Source organism: Podarcis muralis, chromosome 15, assembly GCF_964188315.1.
Source record: "Podarcis muralis chromosome 15, rPodMur119.hap1.1, whole genome shotgun sequence".
Taxonomy (NCBI): domain Eukaryota; kingdom Metazoa; phylum Chordata; class Lepidosauria; order Squamata; family Lacertidae; genus Podarcis; species Podarcis muralis.
Window position 1 is genome coordinate 32,566,242 of NC_135669.1, and position 19,194 is coordinate 32,585,435.

General features: G+C 46.5%; 1 protein-coding gene across 1 annotated transcript in view; it reads left to right on the forward strand.

Moving 5' to 3' along the window:
* Positions 1-768: 768 nt before the first annotated feature.
* P2RX1 (purinergic receptor P2X 1) overlaps positions 769-19,194 on the forward strand; it is a 29,816-nt gene continuing 11,390 nt past the window's right edge. The window contains exons 1-4 of the mRNA XM_028708610.2: positions 769-1,294; positions 12,788-12,935; positions 15,380-15,451; positions 18,901-18,970. Of these exons, the coding sequence (XP_028564443.2) occupies positions 1,158-1,294; positions 12,788-12,935; positions 15,380-15,451; positions 18,901-18,970 (427 nt within the window). The 5' untranslated portion in view covers positions 769-1,157. The remainder of the gene's footprint in view (positions 1,295-12,787; positions 12,936-15,379; positions 15,452-18,900; positions 18,971-19,194) is intronic.

Sequence of the window (19,194 nt, forward strand, 5' to 3'; positions counted from 1 at the left end):
ACAGTGGCCAATGAGGTGCTCCAATGGAAAGCCTTGTAGGCAGAAGCCGTGAAATGCAGTAGACAACTAAACCACTGCCGAAGAGTTTTTGAGCCATGTCCAAATGGCCTCTCAAAACACTCTACTGTATTTTTGGACAGGTAAATTGGATGGTGGTGGTGGTGTCACCAGATTTCTCTTGGGGGAGGAGAAATTCTCCAGCAGTTCCTCGGTTGTGGGTTTCAACATTTGCATTGCATAACGCTGTGGGCACAAACCCTCCAAGTGTCCCTATTTTCCAGACAATCCCGTATTTACAGAAGCAGCCCCTGTTTCTGATTTGATCCCGGAATGTCCCGCTTTCCCTTAGGATGTCCCTATTTTCATCAGAGAAACGTTGGAAGGGATGGAATGATCTTTTACAGGTTTTCAGCTTCCTGTGTTTTACCCGTGTTGCTTTGATTTGGGTAAGCCACCTTGAGCCTTGGTGAAAAAGAGGGATGTAAACATTCATAATCATACACCAGCCTGACTCTAGCTCTTTAAGCCGTTGATAACCTATTGCAGGACAATTCTTTCTTAAGTGTCTAAGTCAAAGAAGGAGCATCCTCTTGGTTATTCAATCAGCACAGGGAACGCTACTGCAAAGCAAATATTTACAGCACGCAGAAGGCAGAGTAAAATGTAACAGAGGAGGACCTTTGGCAAGGAACTTTCGGCTAAAGAGCTGGCAACTTGCAAGCGTTCTCCTATTTTAGCCCGTGAAAAGTTGGAAGGTTTGCACAAGCTCCTTCTTCTTCTTCGCAGCTCGTTCACTTCCTCCTGCGACCATCTGGAGGAGCACAAACCTCTAGGGTGCAACGGTTTCCTGGACAGTGGTTGCAGGCTGGTTTATTATATTTGCTTCCGAAAGCACACCCACCTCCCACCCCCCAGACCATCTAAGGAGATGTAAAGTGACCTGCTCACACCGATATGAGAGAGAGAGAGAGAGAGAGAGAGAGAGAGAGAGAGAGAGAGAGAGAGCTCTGTGTCGTCTCCTGGGGAAGGGCAGAAGGCAAAGTGGATGAGTTGCAAGAAAACACCACACCAGGACTTGCAGGGAACCAAAGCCTGAAGAAGCAGCCAGAGGTTTCTCACCTGCAGCAGTTGGCAGAGACCAAGGCGGCGTTTCATCCATGGGGCACAAATTCTCGGAGAAAGTGTCCTCGTTCCTCTTCGAATATGACACGCCACGGATGGTTTTGGTGCGGAACAAGAAGGTGGGGCTCACCTTCAGGCTGATACAGCTGGTGGTCCTTGCCTACATCATTGGGTGAGTGCATCTTCTATGGTTTGGGTCAACCAGCTTGTGGGCAGGGGCCATCGTTCAGTGGTGGAGCATCTATCTGCCTTGCATGCAGAAGGTTTTGGGTTCGATCCCCAGTGACTTTTCCAGGTAGGACTGGGAGAGACTCCCTGTTCCTCTTTAAACCAGCCCTTCATTCGGAATAATGAGGACTAGAATCTTGCTTTACTTTTAAGGAAAGGGCTGTAGCTCACTGACCTGGATGGACCAATAGGCTCCACTTTATCCTCAGTATAAGGCAGTTTGCTACGTTCCACTGTAACAAGGTTAGTATCAGGCCGTTTGCCAATTGCACCTCCCTCTCCAATCTCTCTCTTCATTTAACCAGCTGATTGATGAATTAATTAATGGAATTAGTTGAACTAATCAATACTGTAACATGGTGGGTTTTCTCTCATATGGGTTCAATGGATAGTAGCAAGTTCCACTTGTTCTTCTTATTTACATTTCTATCTCATCTTTCCTAAGCAGCTCAAAGTGGCATGTATCGTTGTCCCTCTCCCCCTCCACCCTCCCAACAGCACTGCAAGGTAGGCCAGGCTGAGAGCCAGTGATTGGCCCAAGGTCACCCAGCTATTTGTTGTGTTGGAAAATCCTGTCTTGTTGAGGCAAGCCGGTGCCTGCCAATCAATCATTTCCAGCTCTTTCTAAATATCCTTTCTGCGCACACGAAAACGCAAAAGTAAACATGGCAATAAAAATCCACGGTCAGCCAACTGTTAAGAAAAATCGGGACAGCTACCTAGAAATAGCTTGCCAGGAGCTGGGATGCCATCAGCCCTCCAGAGGCTTCCTGTCCCAAAAGCCATGTCCGAAGTTACAGGCCCCTGCTTCTCCCTCTTCCAGAAGTCCTATCAGCCCCATCCCGGGGGAGAAGAGGGAGGAGGCAGCCAGGAAGCACAGGAGACAGTTAACCCTTCCGCTGGTGTGCAAAATTGGCATAGGGGACGACAGCCTGCTAATCTTGCCAGAGATCTAGCATTGGGCACTCCTGGCCCAAAAGGATTCCTGCGGTCTGAGCCAAAGGGCACGCTAGACTCTGCAACCAAGGGAAGCATTTTATTGCTGTAACACTGTCAGGTTTTGTTTGTTTTGGTGTTTTTTGTGCGTTTATTGTTGATGTTTTCTGGAAAGCCATTCATAAATGCAATGCAATGATATAATCAGAGGCTTAGGAAGGGGGGTGCGGGGTTATGTGGGCCACCCCGGGTGTCAGCTTGGGTGGGGTTTTTTTTTTACAAAATGGCACACCACGGGGGGCGGCACTTACTGCGGGGCCTGGTCTGCAGCATGCCCGTGCCACACGTCTCTCCTGGGAGTGACGCGGTGGCTTGGGGCCCTGTGCTGTCCCAAATGGATGGCCGCGGCACCCCCCTAGGCAGATGGCTGCGGTGCCCCCATGCGTGGATCGCCCCACCCCCACCTCTCCAAGTGCCGGAGCAGCTAGCTATGCCCCTGGATATAATAGCCATCTTCAGTAAATGGCTGTGACATGGAAGAGAAGAAGAAGAAGAGTTTGGATTTGATATCCCGCTTTATCACTACCCTAAGGAGTCTCAAAGCAGCTAACATTCTCCTTTCCATTCCTCCCCCACAACAAACACTCTGTGAGGTGAGTGAGGCTGAGAGACTTCAGAGAAGTGTGACTGGCCCAAGGTCACCCAGCAGCTGCATGTGGAGGAGCGGGGAAGCGAACCCGGTTCACCAGATTACGAGTCCACCGCTCTTAACCACTACACCACACTGGCTCTCCCAAAGAATAGCCAGAGATAGCCTTGTCCTCCATGAATTGGTTTAATCCACTTTTAAAGCCCTCTGGGTTGATGGCCATCACAGCCTCTTGTGGCTACTTTAGGCATGAGGGTACTTACAGAGAATCATAGAACTGTAGAGTTGGAAGGGACCCAGGGGTCATCTAGTCCAACCCCGTGCAATGCAGCAATCTCAGCTAAAGCATCTATGACAGATGGCCACCCAACCTCTGCTTAAAAGCCTCCCATGAAGTCCGCAACCTTCAAAGGGAGTCCGTTCCGCTGTCAAACAGCTCTGACAGTCGGAAAGATTTTCCCGATGTTTTGTTGGCATCTCGTTTCTAAAGATGGAGAAAGCTAGTTTTCCGCTGCTCCAGAGGGGAGGCCCGGAACCAATGTATTCCAATAGCATGAAAGGAGATTCCGACTCAACATTAGGAAGGATTTTCTGACGGTAAGAGCTGTTTGACAGTCGACTGGACTCCCTCGGAAGGTGGTGCGCTCTCCTTCCTTGGAGGTTTTGAAACAGAGGTTGGATGGTCATCTGTCAGGGATGCTTTGGCTGAGATTCCTGCATTGCAGGGGGTTGGACTAGATGACCCTCAGGGTCTCTTCCAACTCTACTATTCCATGATTCTACAAAATGGAAGCCTGAAGCTCCAACTGTTTACACTTTACCAAGGACAGTCCTGGCCCCTAAACCTGTGAAGTCTTGAGATCTGGGCCTGTTCTGTTAAGGTAGCAGAGCAATCGCTTTTTGTGAGGGCGCAGACCCTGCAGCCACTGGCATGGCTAGGAAAGACCCCCAGTTTGCAAACCTGGAGAGCTGCTGTCAGATAGTGTTGATAATACTGAGCTAGATGGACCAATGGCTAGTATAGAACAGCTTCCTAGGTTCCTCCTTAGTGCAGCGCAATGAGGACTAGAATCTTGCTTTGCTTTTAAAGTGGAAGGTCAGAGATCTGTGGAAGAGTTCTGCGCTGAAGATTGTGAAAATGAGAAACAGAGAAAAAATGGAATTGGCAGGTGCCGCCATCCCCAGTGATTTGTAAGTCCTGAGCTGCTAAGGAGGGATGGAAAGGAGATGGATCTTCTGTTATTCTACCCATCTTCCCAGGAAAGAACAAAGGAGATTGCTGGCACACAGTGTGGTTCCTGAAGACAAGATAGCTTCCAGAGATCTCCTCCAGGACTCTCAGAAAGCAATGCGTATTCCAAACAGTGACAAACAGAAAAGCAACAGTTGTAAAACTTTTGCAATTAAACATTTAAGCGTGCTTTGGGGTGTTTACATCTCCAGGAGTGTTTTGCAACCCAAGTCCAAGAACGGTTGCTGGCATTAGATTAGTGCCTAATTAGGCATCAACGAATTTGTCAATTTCGCTTTCTCTCAATTTCTCTCCCCCCCCCCCAATCTCAAGCTCAGTTCTTCACATTTCTGCATCACTTTGTAATTTAAAAGAAATGGGTCATAACATGCCTGTGGTTTTTTTCTTTTTAAGCAGTTACCTTTAATTTAATTTAGTTATAAGTCCCAACTGTAGAAGGACGTGTGGATCCAAAATTGGCCTCCATGGTTACTTGCAGACTCACGGCTAAGACCGTGTTCACGGAAGACAATCTTACTTAGCTATGAAGGATCGCCAAAGAAGAATTCCATTATAAGAATATGTATATGCCACACTTCATTAAAAAAACCCTGAGCATTTTACAAAATCATACAATAAAAATAATAGTAAAGTGGAGATCAGCTGACTATTAATGCATTTTCCATCAGTATATGCATTTCTGATTAACACTTTCCCCTAGTATGCATGCTTTTGTTTGGCTGGAGAACTGCATTTGGTGAAGTGCGAATTTCAAAAGATGGCCCCTTTCACATCACATATTGCTTGCGGAATTGTGAATTAGGTAGGTTCACATGGAAATGCAAACCAAACTGGATTTCTGATCCATCTCTACTAATTCATTTCCTATCTACGTGGGTTTGGGCGATTCAGTAGCTGAGTTCTCCCCCAGCATATGTAAGATTTGCTCAGGATACAAGATGAGCTATTTAAAAACCATATAAAAGTTTGAAATAGCTTGTCTAAAAGCTCATCTTGTCCTGCTGCTTTCTCCTAGGGAAAACCGCTCTTTAGTGCTTAATCAGAGCAAACATCAGCTGGGTTTTCTCCAGATTGACATTTGCTCCGATTGAGCACCAAAGAGTGGGTTTTCCCTGGGAAAGGAATGGGGCGAGGGGAAAATCGCTTGGACCCTCCCCTTGGACCCATGCTAAGAAAGTGCAGATTAAGTGGGGAATCGCTGAAATCTGTGCTTTCTAAGCACAGGACAAGCAGGATGAGCCCTAACTCTCTGAAGTCAACCTGACTTCCTGGATCAGAGCAAATAGTTCATTTTGTCCGGGGTCCTGTTTTGACCCTCAGTGGTCAACCAGATGTCTTAGAAGAAGCCAACCAGCAAGGTTTAAAGGCAATAGCCTGGAATAATAGAAAATGATAGAATTGTAGAGTTGGAAGGGACCTAAAAGGTCATATGGTCCAACTCCGTTCAATAGGGAAAGTGGATGCAGAACAGCTTTTCTCCTTCCCTCCTAACACTAGGTGTTAAATCACTAGATAAATATTGATGATTGCCGATATCCTAGAAACGACACTCTCAAGCAGTAGGAAACCACTCAGGCGGTCTTGAGGGCCACTCGGCCTCCGAATGATTGTTCTGGGAGAGGCACAGGTGTAAATCTGCTGTAAATCTGATCCCTTTGCAGCAAATCCGGTTCTGTAATAACCATGTTTGCATGCAGCAATAAAACATGCTCCATCTGTCCCTATTATTTTTTACTCACCACTCTCCATCTTGTGTCATGCAGTGATCAAATGCTGTTACTGGGGGTGCTGTTTTTTGTAACTTTTTTAAGAAATTCATTTTATAGCGTATATAAAACTGAGCGAACGGTTAGAACAACAGTTCAAAATTAAAAGGTGAAAAGCAAAGCTATAAAATAGGGGTGTAGAATGAGCACAGCTGCACATGGGGAAAAATAACAAAGTCCTAGTAAAGAATATTAATGTTATCTGATTATCAGATAATATAGTTCCAGATGGGCAAAGCTTGTGGTATGGGTTGTCTTGAAAACAATGTTTCCGTGGTATATGTAATAAAATAATGTCAAATTGTATAAATAGTGTTTGGAAGGTCTAGTCCTTGCAGAAATCTCAAATTGTGCATAATTTTCTCCATTGTTGTTATATTCCAGACTGAATGGTACCAAGCAAAGTGTTGGCACTGTTGACATGGGTGGTGCTATGGTCTAAACCACTGAGCCTCTTGGGCTTGCTGATCAGAAGGTCAGCGGTTCGAATCCCCGCGATGGGATGAGCTGCCATTGCTCTGTCCCAGCTCCTGCCAACCTAGCAGTTCAAAAGCACACCAGTGCAAGTAGATAAATAGGTACCACTGTGGTGGAAAGGTAAACGGCATTTCTGTGCACTCTGACTTCCATCACAGTGTCCTGTTGCACCAGAAGACATTTAGCCATGCTGACCACAGGACCCGGAAATGTGTTTGTGGACAAACGCCGGCTCCCCATGCCTGAAAGTGAGATGAGCGTCACACCTCTTGGTTGCCTTTGACTGGACTTAACCATCCATGGGACCTTTACCTTTTTTTTTTTTTACTGTTGGGGAGAGGGCTCTTGCACTCAAATCCTGCTTGCTAGTTTCCACATTGGGGCATCTGGTTGGGGCACCGAGCCAAGGGGGCGCCTTCTCAATAATAATTTTAATAATAATAATATATTATTTTTACCCCGCCCATCTGGCTGGGTTTCCCCAACCACTCTGGGTGGCTTCCAACAAAGATTAAAAATACATTAAAATGTCACACATTTAAAACTTCCCTAAACAGCCTTCAGATGTTTTCTAAAAATCAGTTAGTTGTTCATCTCTTTGACATCTGATGGGAGGGCATTCCACAGGGAGGGTGCCACTACCGAGAAGGCCCTCTGCCTGGTTCCCTGTAACTTGGCTTCTCGCAGCAAGGGAACTGCCAGAAGGCCCTCAGAGCTGGACCTCAGTGTCCAGGCAGAATGATGGGGGTGGAGACGCTCCTTCAGGTATACTGGGCCCCGGGTAAGTGCTTGCCTGGCTTCGGAAAGGAGGCGTGAGGGGTTTGGCAGGGTCCTAAATCCCTCCCATCTCCTTTCCAAAGCTGGGACAGAGCTAAATAGGCTTTGGGAAGGAAGTGGGATGATTCTAGGACCCTGTCAGAGCCTCCCGCCTCCTTCAAAATACCGCCTCTGCCATTTCCTGTTCCTTGCCCTGCCTGGGGCAGCCCAAAAAAGATAGAGAAGAAGAAATCAATAGAGGAGTATTCAGGGGCAGAAAATGTCACGGCCTGGATGCCACCACCAAGAAGGCCATGCCACAGTGGTGAATGTCTTCCTTTCCTCTACAGTCATAGAACTGGAGAGCTGGAGAGGATGCAAGAAATCATCGAGTCCACCCCCCTGCAATGTGCCTTCCTTGGTGTCTCAGATGATGATGGGGCTGTGAGCAGTCAGAGACCCTAGCATCGTTTGGGCTGTGTTTCTTAGCTCATGCACCAAGATGCCTTTTTGACAGAAACTTGGCGACGTGCCTGCTCCTCAGCATAAACGTCGTAACTTATTTTCCGGAACAGACTAAAATTAATATACCCTGGCTCTTTGCTTGCCAGATTCTCGTTCCCAGCCTCATGAGAGATGGCCAAAGGGCAGTTCAGCTACAAGCAGAGAATGTCTGGAAGGTTTTTGTGTTTATTTGGGAATTCCCAGCCCTACACATGATACTTTAAAGAAAGAGTAAAATGTAAGTTTCTAGGGGAATGATAATCCACTTGTTGTCGCTGACGCCTTATATCCTCCGTGTTAAACCAAATGAACAGAATGTCGTTTCTTGCCCTTTGCATTAGCTCAGGGGACTATCTGATGCAGCCGAGTGTTGGAAGAATCAGGACAGGCAAAAGAAAGGACTTCTTCCCGCAGTGTAGATTTCAACAATGGCATTTCTCCCAGAAAATATAGTGATAGACAAATCTGTGGAGGGCCTGTATACTAGCCCCAATGATTGCCGTGTTTTTCTGTGTATAAGACTGCTGTGAAGAAGCTAACTCCTCAACAACTTTGGGGTGACCTCGTCCAAAAAGGCTCAACAACTCAAGGGTGATCTCCCCCAAAAAACATTGATTTCTTAATTTTGGGTTCGAAAAAATAGGTGTTGTCTTATACACGGGGGTGTTTTATACACGGAAAAATACGGTACATTCTATTGTTTTATTTATTTGTAAAAAATGTGATGTATGTGGTTCTCCCGCTCCTCATCTAATCGCCACAACAACTCTGTGAGATAGGTTTAGCTGAGAGGCAGTGACTGGCCCAAAGTCACCCAGTGAGCTTCATGACAGAACCAGGATTTGAACCCTGGTCTGCCAGATCCAGCACTCTTAACTGTTACCCCACACCAGATGTGCCGTATCACATGAAAATATTGTAGTGCGATAAGGGGCGGTCCACCCATGAGGCAACATGAGGCAGCGGCCTTAGGCAGCGGCAGGATTCGCAGCAGCAGCGGATCTGGCGCATCACCCACTGCAACAGCTGCAGCTTGCTCCTTGAATGCCAGATCCGCCTCCTCCTCAGCATCCTCGAGAGCCAGTGTGGTGTAGTGGTTAAGAGCGGCAGACTCGTAATCTGGTTCTATACTAGCCATTGGTCCATCTAGCTCAGTATTATCAACACTATCTGACAGCAGCTCTCCAGGTTTGCAAACTGGGGGTCTTTCCTAGCCATGCCAGTGGCTGCAGGGTCTGCGCCCTCACAAAAAGCGATTGCTCTGCTACCTTAACAGAACAGGCCCAGATCTCAAGACTTCACAGGTTTAGGGGCCAGGACTGTCCTTGGTAAAGTATAAACAGTTGGAGCTTCAGGCCTCCATTTCGTAGAATCATGGAATTGTAGAGTTGGAAGGGACCCTGAGGGTCATCTAGTCCAACCCCCTGCAATGCGGTAATCTCAGCTAAAGCATCCCTGACAGATGACCATCCAACCTCTGTTTCGAAACCTCCAAGGAAGGAGAGCGCACCACCTTCTGAGGGAGTCCAGTTGACTGTCAAACAGCTCTTACTGTCAGAAAATCCTTCCTAATGTTGAGTCGGAATCTCCTTTCATGCTATTGGAATACATTGGTTCAGGGCCTCCCCTCTGGAGCAGCGGAAAGCTAGCTTGCTCCATCTTTAGAAACGAGATGCCAACAAAACATCGGGAAAATCTTTCTGACTGTCAGAGCTGTTTGACAGCGGAACGGACTCCCTTGGAAGGTTGCGGACTTCATGGGAGGCTTTTAAGCAGAGGTTGGGTGGCCACCTGCCATGGATGCTTTAGCTGAGATTGCTGCATTGCACGGGGTTGGACTAGATGACCCTTGGGTCCCTTCCAACTCTACAGTTCTATGATTCTCTAAGAGCCAGTGTGGTGTAGAGATTAAGAGCAGTAGACTTGTAATCTGGTGAACCGGGTTCACGTCTCCGCTCCTCCATATGCAACTGCTTGGGCCAGTCACACTTCTCTGAAGTCTCTCAGCCTCACTCACCTTAGAGTGTTTGTTATGGGGGAGGAAGGGAAAGGAGATTGTTAGCTGCTTTGAGGCTCCTTAGGTTAGTGATAAAGTGGGATATCAAATCCAAACTACTACTACTACTACTACTCCTCCTCCTCCTCCTCTTCTTCTTCTTCTTCTTCTTCTTCTTCTTCTTCTTCTTCTTCTTCTTCTTCTTCTTCTTCCTCCTCCTCCTCCTCCTCCTCCTCCTCCTCCTCCTCCTCCTCCTCCTCCTCCCCTCAATGCTGCCTCTACAAGATTGAAAAATAGGAGGCTGGTCTCCCCTCAGCCCTAAGGAGGAAATGGCGGGTGCTTCTGGGCTCTGCACCCATCCAGTATCATTCACAGTAACAGACCCTCCTAGTTTCCCTATTTTCCATGGATGTCCCTGATTTAGAGAAGCTGTCCCGGTTTCTGATTTGATCCCGGAATGTCCCACTTTTCCTTAGGATGTCCGTTGGAGGTTATGGAGTCATCCAACCTCCGAGCCTTCTGAAGGCAATCCTGTATAGGGAAGGGTTTTTAAAAATTACTTAATGTTTTATTATGTTTTTATATATGTTAGAAGCTTCCCAGAGTGCTGGGGAAACCCAATAAGATGTGTGGGGTATAAATAGTAAGATTATCATTATGGAATGGGATGTCCTTATTTTCATCGGAGAAATGTTGGAGGGTATGGAGTGGGCCGCTTCCCCGCACCCCTCCCCAGTGATGGTCTTTGATTTCCCCTTCAACCACTGAGTAAGGTAGATTTAACTTTCCTCCTTGCTCCTGATGGAGATATTTATTCCCCCTTTGCTCCTGGTGTAGGTCTTCACTCACCCCTTCTTCCCTGGCATTTGGGGGGAAGGCCGCCATTTTGAGGTTCCAAAATGCATTGGGCCAGTCCTGTTATAATAGCGGCTTATATTTAGTAAAAACGAAAAATATCCAGCAACCACTTTCATGTCACTCCATGCCATATGTGGCTGGAAGTGTCCCTCATTTTTTGCCAGATTAGCATTCCCTCAAATCAGATCCCTTCCGTTTTGACTCCGCAAATAGCCCATTAGGTCACAAGCAAAACACAGCGGATTGATTCATCCTGGCTCTCGGAGGCGGTAAAGGAAGCCATCACTTTTCGAGCTGAAATCCAAGATTGTGTGGCATGGTCTGCTCGAGACTGCCGGGCTAAAAAAGGAGATAAATCTGGTTTTCATCCCCACAGCAGAATATGGGCAGGACTCCCACGGCACAAGAGATGAAGTGGATGTTTTGAACCAGGTCTCCTCTTGGTCTCACACTAAAGCAAGGCAGCTGTGACAATTTAAGAAGAGCCTGCTGGATCAGGCCAATAAATAAACCATCTGGTCCAGCCTCCTGTTCTCACAGTGGCCAACCAGATCCCTGTGGGAAACCCACAAGCAGGATTCGAGCACAAGATCCCTCTCCCCTCCTGTGGTTTCCAGCAACTGGCATTAAGAAGCATTGCTGTCTCCAACTGCTGAGGCTGAGCTAGTATTCATTGGTAGCTGTGCCCTCCATGAATTTGTCAATCTCTCTCTTCAAGCCATCCACGTTGGTGGCCATCACTGCCCCCTGTGGAAATGAGTTCCATGGTTTAACTCTGCACTGCGTGAAGAAGTCCTTCCTTTTATCCCTGCAACATTTAGCTAGATAGGCTGGTTTTAGCCTTAAAAACTAAAAGGCTAGTAATCCAATATGCTTTTTTAGGTACGCGGGTGGCGCTGTCGTCTAAACCGCAGAGCCTAGGGCTTGCCAGTCAGAAGGTTCGTGGTTCGAATCCCCGCGATGGGGTGAGCTCCCGTTGCTCGGTCCCAGCTCCTGCCCACCTAGCAGTTTGAAAGCACATCAAAGTGCAAGTAGATAAATAGGTACTGCTCCAGCGGGAAGGTAAATGGTGTTTCCGCACACTGCTCTGGTTTGCCAGATTCGGCTTAGTCATGCTGTACGCCAGTTCCCTTGGCCAGTAGCACCTTAGAGACCAACTAAGTTTGTTGGTATGAGCTTTACTTGCTGAAGAGTAGTAACAGGTACAGCAGCTTTGTTCAGGCAGGCTTAAAATGGTGATCCAGCGACAAACACATACCGTATTTTTTGCTCTATAAGACTCACTTTTTCCCTCCTAAAAAGTAAGGGGAAATGTGTGTGCATCCTATGGAGCGAATGCAGGCTGCGCAGCTATCCCAGAAGCCAGAACAGCAAGAGGGATTGCTGCTTTCACTGCGCAGCAATCCCTCTTGCTGTTCTGGCTTCTGAGATTCAGATTTTTTCTCCCTTGTTTTCCTCCTCCAAAAAACTAGGTGCGTCTTGTGGTCTGGTGCGTCTTATAGAGCGAGAAATAAGGCACTTAAGTCTAGCTTAAAATGGTGCCTGAGCACTGGAGCTCAGAAAGGAAGATGATAGATGATAGATAGATAGATAGATAGATAGATAGATAGATAGATAGATAGATAGATAGATAGATAGATGATAGATGATAGATAGATAGATAGATAGATAGATAGATAGATAGATAGATGATAGATAGATAGATAGATGATAGATAGATAATAGATAGATAGATAGATAGATAGATAGATAGATAGATAGATAATAGATAGATAGATAGATAGATAGATAGATAGATAGATAGATAGATAGATAGATGATAGATAGATAGATAGATAGATATAAATATATAACAGAAGACTCTGTGAGCTTCAGCTCCCATGATGTGCCTATCTAGCAAGATATGAATTGTAGGTCTGGCTGCTTTTTGAATATCCCAGAATTTCAACTTTCCCTCCCCCTCCTTTAGGGCTCAGTGTGCCATCAAAGAGTTGGTGGTCAGGAGAGGCTAGCATGGTGGAGGGAAGGTCCAGGGTATTTGGATGATGCTTTACGTCACATAAATTTAGACTGTGGACCATATACAGTCTAGGGCCAACAGGTTGCCCATCCCAGAATTAGAGGACAGGTATAGAATCTGCAATGTGATTGGCTGTTCTGAGGATGCAAGAACGCAACACCCAATTGCTCCTTGTGGCTGTCAATTATCTTGTGTCTCTCCACCCCTCCCACTTCTTCACTAGGTGGGTTTTCCTTTATGAGAAAGGCTACCAGTCCAAGGATGGCATCATCAGCTCCGTCTCTGTGAAGCTCAAAGGATTAACCCTGACAAATACCAGTGAGATCGGCCCACACATATGGGACGTGGCTGATTATGTTTTCCCTCCTCAGGTAAGGAATGAAGCACTTCTGCCCAACAGAAGGAAAAGAAGCTCTTGGAAAGTTTGGTTTTAAGAAAAAGGAATTGGTTCCAGTGCCGGTTCACGCCCTCCGGAAAGGAACCAATTCAATTCCTGCTCAATTCGCAACTCATTCATGTGGTCCTTCACATTCTCCACACGGATACCCTAGCCAGCCTTCAGAGTTTTACAAACTGCTCTACTAGTATAGTTAAAAAGATGAAGAAAATGTAGGGGGGAAACAGAGTGGGATGTCAACAATTTTTCCATTTATTTCCCCATATAATTATTATCTTTAAGCTTAAACAACAATAGTACCTTTCAGATACAGTGGTACCTCGGGTTACATACACTTCAGGTTACATACAAACTCCGCTCACCCAGAAATAGCAACTCAGGTTAAGAACTTTGCTTCAGGATGAGAACAGAAATTGTGCTCCGGCGGCGCAGCAGGAGGCCCCATTAGCTAAAGTGGTGCTTCAGTTTAAGAACAGTTTCAGGTTAAGAACGGACCTCCGGAACGCATTAAGTACTTAACCCGAGGTACCACTGTAGGGAAAATGATGATCACAATCAAACACGGAGTTAAGTGTGGCCACACACACTGTGAATGTGACACAAACCGCAATGAGACCCAGCAGTATGTAAAAATACTTGCAATGTACCCCGAAGTACAAACATATATATATATATAAAGGATAATCAGTTAACAGCAACACAAATAGAACTGTGATACTATGGAACAACCAGTTAGAGATCTGTTTTGAGCAGTAAATCTTTATCCTCTATGTCCCAGTTTATCCTAAGTCTTTAATAGCTGCCAACATTTCCCTTTTTCTAAGGGAAATTCCCTTATTCTGAATAGGATTCCTCGCAAAAAAAGCAAAAAGTTGACAGCTATGCCTAAGTCTCCTTGGCGAAAGCTTTTTTCAACTATCATCTTTAAGGAATGTATCCCAGTAATCCGGGATGTGCATCAGCAACTGATAAGAAGTCTTTGAGCTGAGCAGTTTTCTTTTTCACGAGAGGCTGTTCTCTGAGGTGCTGATGGAAGTTTTTCACAAAAATTGGCCATTCACCCTTCTTTTGTCGTGGTTGTATTAATTGGACAGTTTTTCTTCCTGCTTAGTGCTATTTATACATATTTGAACTCTGTACGCAAATGGCAGTGCTTGTTGGTAGCTGATATCCAGGACATATTCACCCCCTACACGAAAAGCACTATGATAATATAAGCAGTCATGGGCTTCCCCAAAGAATTCTGGGAGCTGTAGTTTGCTAAGGATACAGAGAGTTGTTAGGAGGCCCCTATTCCCCTCACAGAGCTACAATTCCAAAAGTGGTTTAACCACCAATGCCCTTTCCCAGGGGATTCTGGGAATTGTACCGTTCTGTGGGGAATAAGAGCAGGAAAGTGGATAGTATTATTATTATGTTTTATTGCCATTACCCGCCCTTCACCAGCAGGTCCTAGGGTAGGTGACAACAACTTAAAATTATGAATTAGAAGCAGTTGAAACACATTTCAGTCACAAGAATAGGGTGGGCCCCCAAAACACACGTCTCAGGCGCAAAAATGTGCGTATTCAGCATTTGCCGAAAGCCGTATAGTGAAGAAACCAGTTGCATCTCCCTAGCAAGGGAATCCCACAATTTAGAGGCTGGTTGATATGGCAGCTTGATGTATTATGAACCAACCTTCTCATCATTAAATAATGGATGGAGGAGATTTTGTAATAAGCTGATCTGGAATTTGATAATTCCACCACCAGGGTAAAAGGCAAGCTGGTAAGCCAACCTGTGGACCACCTGGTTCAAACAATCACAGAATTCTACAGTTAGAAGGGGTCCTGAGAGTCATCTAGTCCTACCCCCTGCAGCGCAGGAATCACAGCTACAGAATCCCTGACAGGTCGCCATCCAATCTCTGCTTAAGGACCTTCAGTGAAAGAGAGTCCACCACCTTCGCAAGGAGTCTGTTCCACTGTTGAACAGAGAGCAGAAGAGGCATGTTGTTGTTGTTTAGTCATTTAGTCGTGTCCGACTCTTCATGACCCCATGGGCCAGAGCACGCCAGGCACTCCTGTCTTCCACTGCCTCCCGCAGTTTAGTCAAACTCATGCTGGTAGCTTCGAGAACACTGTCCAACCATCTCGTCCTCTGTCGTCCCCTTCTCATTGTGCCCTCCATCTTCCCCAACATCAGGGTCTTTTCCAGGGAGTCTTCTCTTCTCATGAAGTGGCCAAAGTATTGGAGCCTCAGCTTCAGGATCTGTCCTTCCAGTGAGCACTCAGGGTTGATTTCCTTCAGAATGGAGAGGTTTGATCTTCTTGCAGTCCATGGGACTCTCAAGAGTCTCCTCCAGCTCCATAATTCAAAAGAGGCCTAATTACACTTCTCCTTACCCAAGCTATCTGGTCTTATTTTCCTCTGTAGGGCGACAGTTCCTTTGTGGTTATGACCAACTTCATTATCACCCGTGGACAGAAGCAGGAAACGTGCCCTGAGGTAATCAGTTGTTTGTTAATTCCACATATCTCTCTTTCCTTCTTCAGAATGTGCTCACAGCAGCCAGCAGCAAACACGCACAAAATTAGGCTGCGCAACATTTGCCGGCGAGTCCAGAGTTTGGAGTCCGGGAGTGGAGAAGACGGGTAGCAACATCTCTGAGGAGCACCCTGGCTCTCAATAAGTTGAATGAGAGAGGGGGCATTCCGGCAACATAAATTGGGGGGTAGCGGGAAGGCAGGGAGTGGCACACCCCTGTTTCGCTTCAGGCGGCGAAACAGGACGAACCGCCCCTGCTCCCTGCCTAGGCAGGTGCTTTCACTGCACTTCTTTTGGTGCCTGCTAAAAACTCTTTTTAAAATTGTTTTATTTCATTTTATGTATAAAGTTATAACAATACCAAATACATATACATATAAAGAGATTTGTCTGAATCTCGGGACTTCCCACCATCCCCTTCCTGGGTTCTATTGCCAACATTTTCAACTGCATACAGCGGCGTAGCGTGGGTTGTCAGCACCCGGGGCAAGGCAAGTAATTTGCGCCCCCTAACCCGTGGATTTGCGCCCCCTAACCTGTGGATTTGCGCCCCCTAACCCATGGATTTGCCCTAACCCCAGATGTTGCGCCCGGTGCGGCCGGCCCCCCCTGCACCCCCCACGCTACGCCACTGACTGCATATTATTTCACAACCTATATTTTGCATCTGTCCATATCATCCATAGTATTTGTTACCTGCAAGAATCCTGCTAATGTTTTCCTCTGCTTACAGTGGTCTAAAAACATTTTTTTATTTAGGTGAGCTTACCCAGATGTGTTGAATGTTGACGTGTGTTTTGATCCCGTTTTTAGCTTTTTTTGTAATTAATACATTACCAAATAGTTGTTTTTAGCTGTTTTCACTGTTAATCTCACTGTTTTGCACACTGCTATGAGGGTTGTTGATTTTGTTTTGTTGTTGTTGTTTTCTACAATCAAACAGCATTTAAATTTTATTCCAATAAATAAATAAACTCCCTAGAGTCATAGAATTGTAGAGTCGCAAGGGGCCCGAAGGATCCACTAGTCCGACCCCCTTGCAATCCATGACAGATGGCCACCCAGCCTCTGCTTCAAAAACCTCCTATGAAGGAGAGTCACCACCTTCAGAGGGAGTCTGCTGGATTGTCGAACAGTTATGAGTTTAAAGAGCTGTTAGACTTTCATGCAGCTCTGACCACTGACCCATCCACAGGGATCATACGGAGCCAGCTGCAATGCAGCTCTTTGCTACATAGTAAAGGTAAAGGTACCCCTGCCCGTACGGGCCAGTCTTGACAGACTCTAGGGTTGTGCGCCCATCTCACTCAAGAGGCCGGGGGCCAGCGCTGTCCGGAGACACTTCCAGGTCACGTGGCCAGCATGACATCGCTGCTCTGGCGAGCCAGAGCCGCACACGGAAACGCCGTTTACCTTCCCGCTAGTAAGCGGTCCCTATTTATCTACTTGCACCCGGGAGTGCTTTCGAACTGCTAGGTTGGCAGGCGCTGGGACCGAACAACGGGAGCGCACCCCGCCGCAGGGATTCGAACCGCCGACCTTTTGATCGGCAAGCCCTAGGCGCTGAGGCTTTTACCCACAGCGCCACCCACGTCCCTCTTTGCTACATAGATCTGCTTTAATCCACAGCAGTTCCACCAAGCTATGCATCTGTGAGAAGCAAGGTGGCAATCCTACCACCACCTGCAGTCTGGCTCCTGCCCCTCCTAGACCTGTACCATGCCATGTCTGGGGCTGACTAAAATACTTTATTGTCTCTTGTACAACTTTTATACAGTGAGATTACACAAGCACCCCCACTCAGCTCTCTTAGTCTTAATTCCCCTCGTTTACTGACGCACACCCACCAAACCCGAAAGTCAGTTGCCCTGTTGTTATCTTTTCATTCAGCAGCCCACGGATAGAAGCTGTTCTTTACCCTGTTGGTGCGACTAATCATGCTTCTATATCTTCTTCCTGAGGGCAGGAGATCAAGAAAGTGCTGGCCAGGGTGTAAATCATCCCTAAGAACTTTCCTCACTCTCCTGAGGCAACGTTCTTCCACTATTTCATCCAGCGGATTCACAGGACAGCCCATAATATCTTGTGCTGCATTCACCACCCTATGTAGGCACTTCCTATCAGTTGATGTCAAACCAGCATACCACACCGTGATGCAGTATGAAAGGACACTTTCTATTGTGGACCAGTAGAAGGAGATCATCAAATGTTGATTGACATCCTTCTTTTGCAATATTCTGAAGAGATGGAGTCCCTGTTGGGCTTTCTTAACCACCTGGGTTGCATTTATTTTCCAAGTAAGGTCTTCACTGAGATAAACTCCTAGGAATTTAAAGGAAGAGACTATCTCCACACATGGGGAGTTTTAGTCCAAAATACCTGGATCGAACCAGGATGGAGAAGGATGACTTTCCCCTAAAGATACAAGCAGGCCACCACGATAATAACATTCCATCAACTGGCTAAAACATTCAAGAGGACACCCTGTCAACTGCCTTCTTATTTTACCATGAAAGCCCAAATCAAATAGAGTTTCAAATGGGGGAAAGTTGGCAAAAACTAACAGGCACGAGCAAAAGTTCTGCAAGTTTAAGGCTAGCAGTGGACTGAAGAGTAACAGATTCTGTCTCCCACCTCCCTCCCTCTGCAAAGCCCAGGAATTTAATGTAATCAGAGGTCACTGATATTGCAAAGCTTTCTGCAGCGAACATAGATGATTCAGAAGGGAGTGTTCTTGCCTCAGTGGGAAGTAGCGGCAATTGTGCAAGAACAGGAGAGCCCCAACCCTGAAAAGAAACGAGCATAAATGTTAATAGGGGGGAGTTACAAAAGGTCCCGACTAGGAAGGGTGAAAGGTCTGTAAAGTAGCCAGGAGGAGGGATGTCGCAAGACGTTTGTACCAATTAACTGAAGTGCTTTAATGAAGTGCTTTCCTGGCAAACAACCAAGAAGCAAAGCACTAATCAGGGGCAAAGCAAAACAAGTAACGGGATGAGAGTCCTTGTGCTATTTTCAGGGATGCATCAAGCTGATGCAGACAATGCCATAAAACTTTGTTTCTTGTCCTCCTTTCCATACCACACAAGGTCATCCACCACCAGGAACCTGCCCCTCCACCAACACACATCATCTCCAAGTCTTGCTGCTTCCATCTGTAACCCCAAGTGAAGTGAGACTCACTTCCTCAGCAAACCTTCCCAACATGCTAGCCTGACTTGTGCTCCTCCATCACTAGTTTGATTCTTCCCATCCCAATAATCAGGGGTGGTCGGAATTTTGGTCCAGCAACGTCTGGAGGGCCACAGAGTCCCCAGCAATGAAGTGCCTGATGTAAGAATGCAAAAGAGATGTGATGTAAATTTACATCCTGGTTGTTGAGTGACACACGTTTTTTTCTGCCCTTATCTCAGCATCCCGAAGCAGGGAAATGTGACCAAGACAGCGAATGCACTGCCGGAAAGTTCCTTCGTCAGGGCCAAGGTGAGAAGGAAACCGTGGAGGCAATAAGCCCTTGTTGCATTCACCCTGTGACTCATTATATATCTACCTATATATCTAAAAACGCAAGGCTGTCGTCACACAGCCCGCATTGGAGGATTAGCATCACCATCCCGGATTTGCATGACGTCAGGGTAGGGCTGCAAAAGAGAGGGCGAAAAGCTTTTCTCTATCCACTCTCTCCATGCCATGCATAATTTTATAAA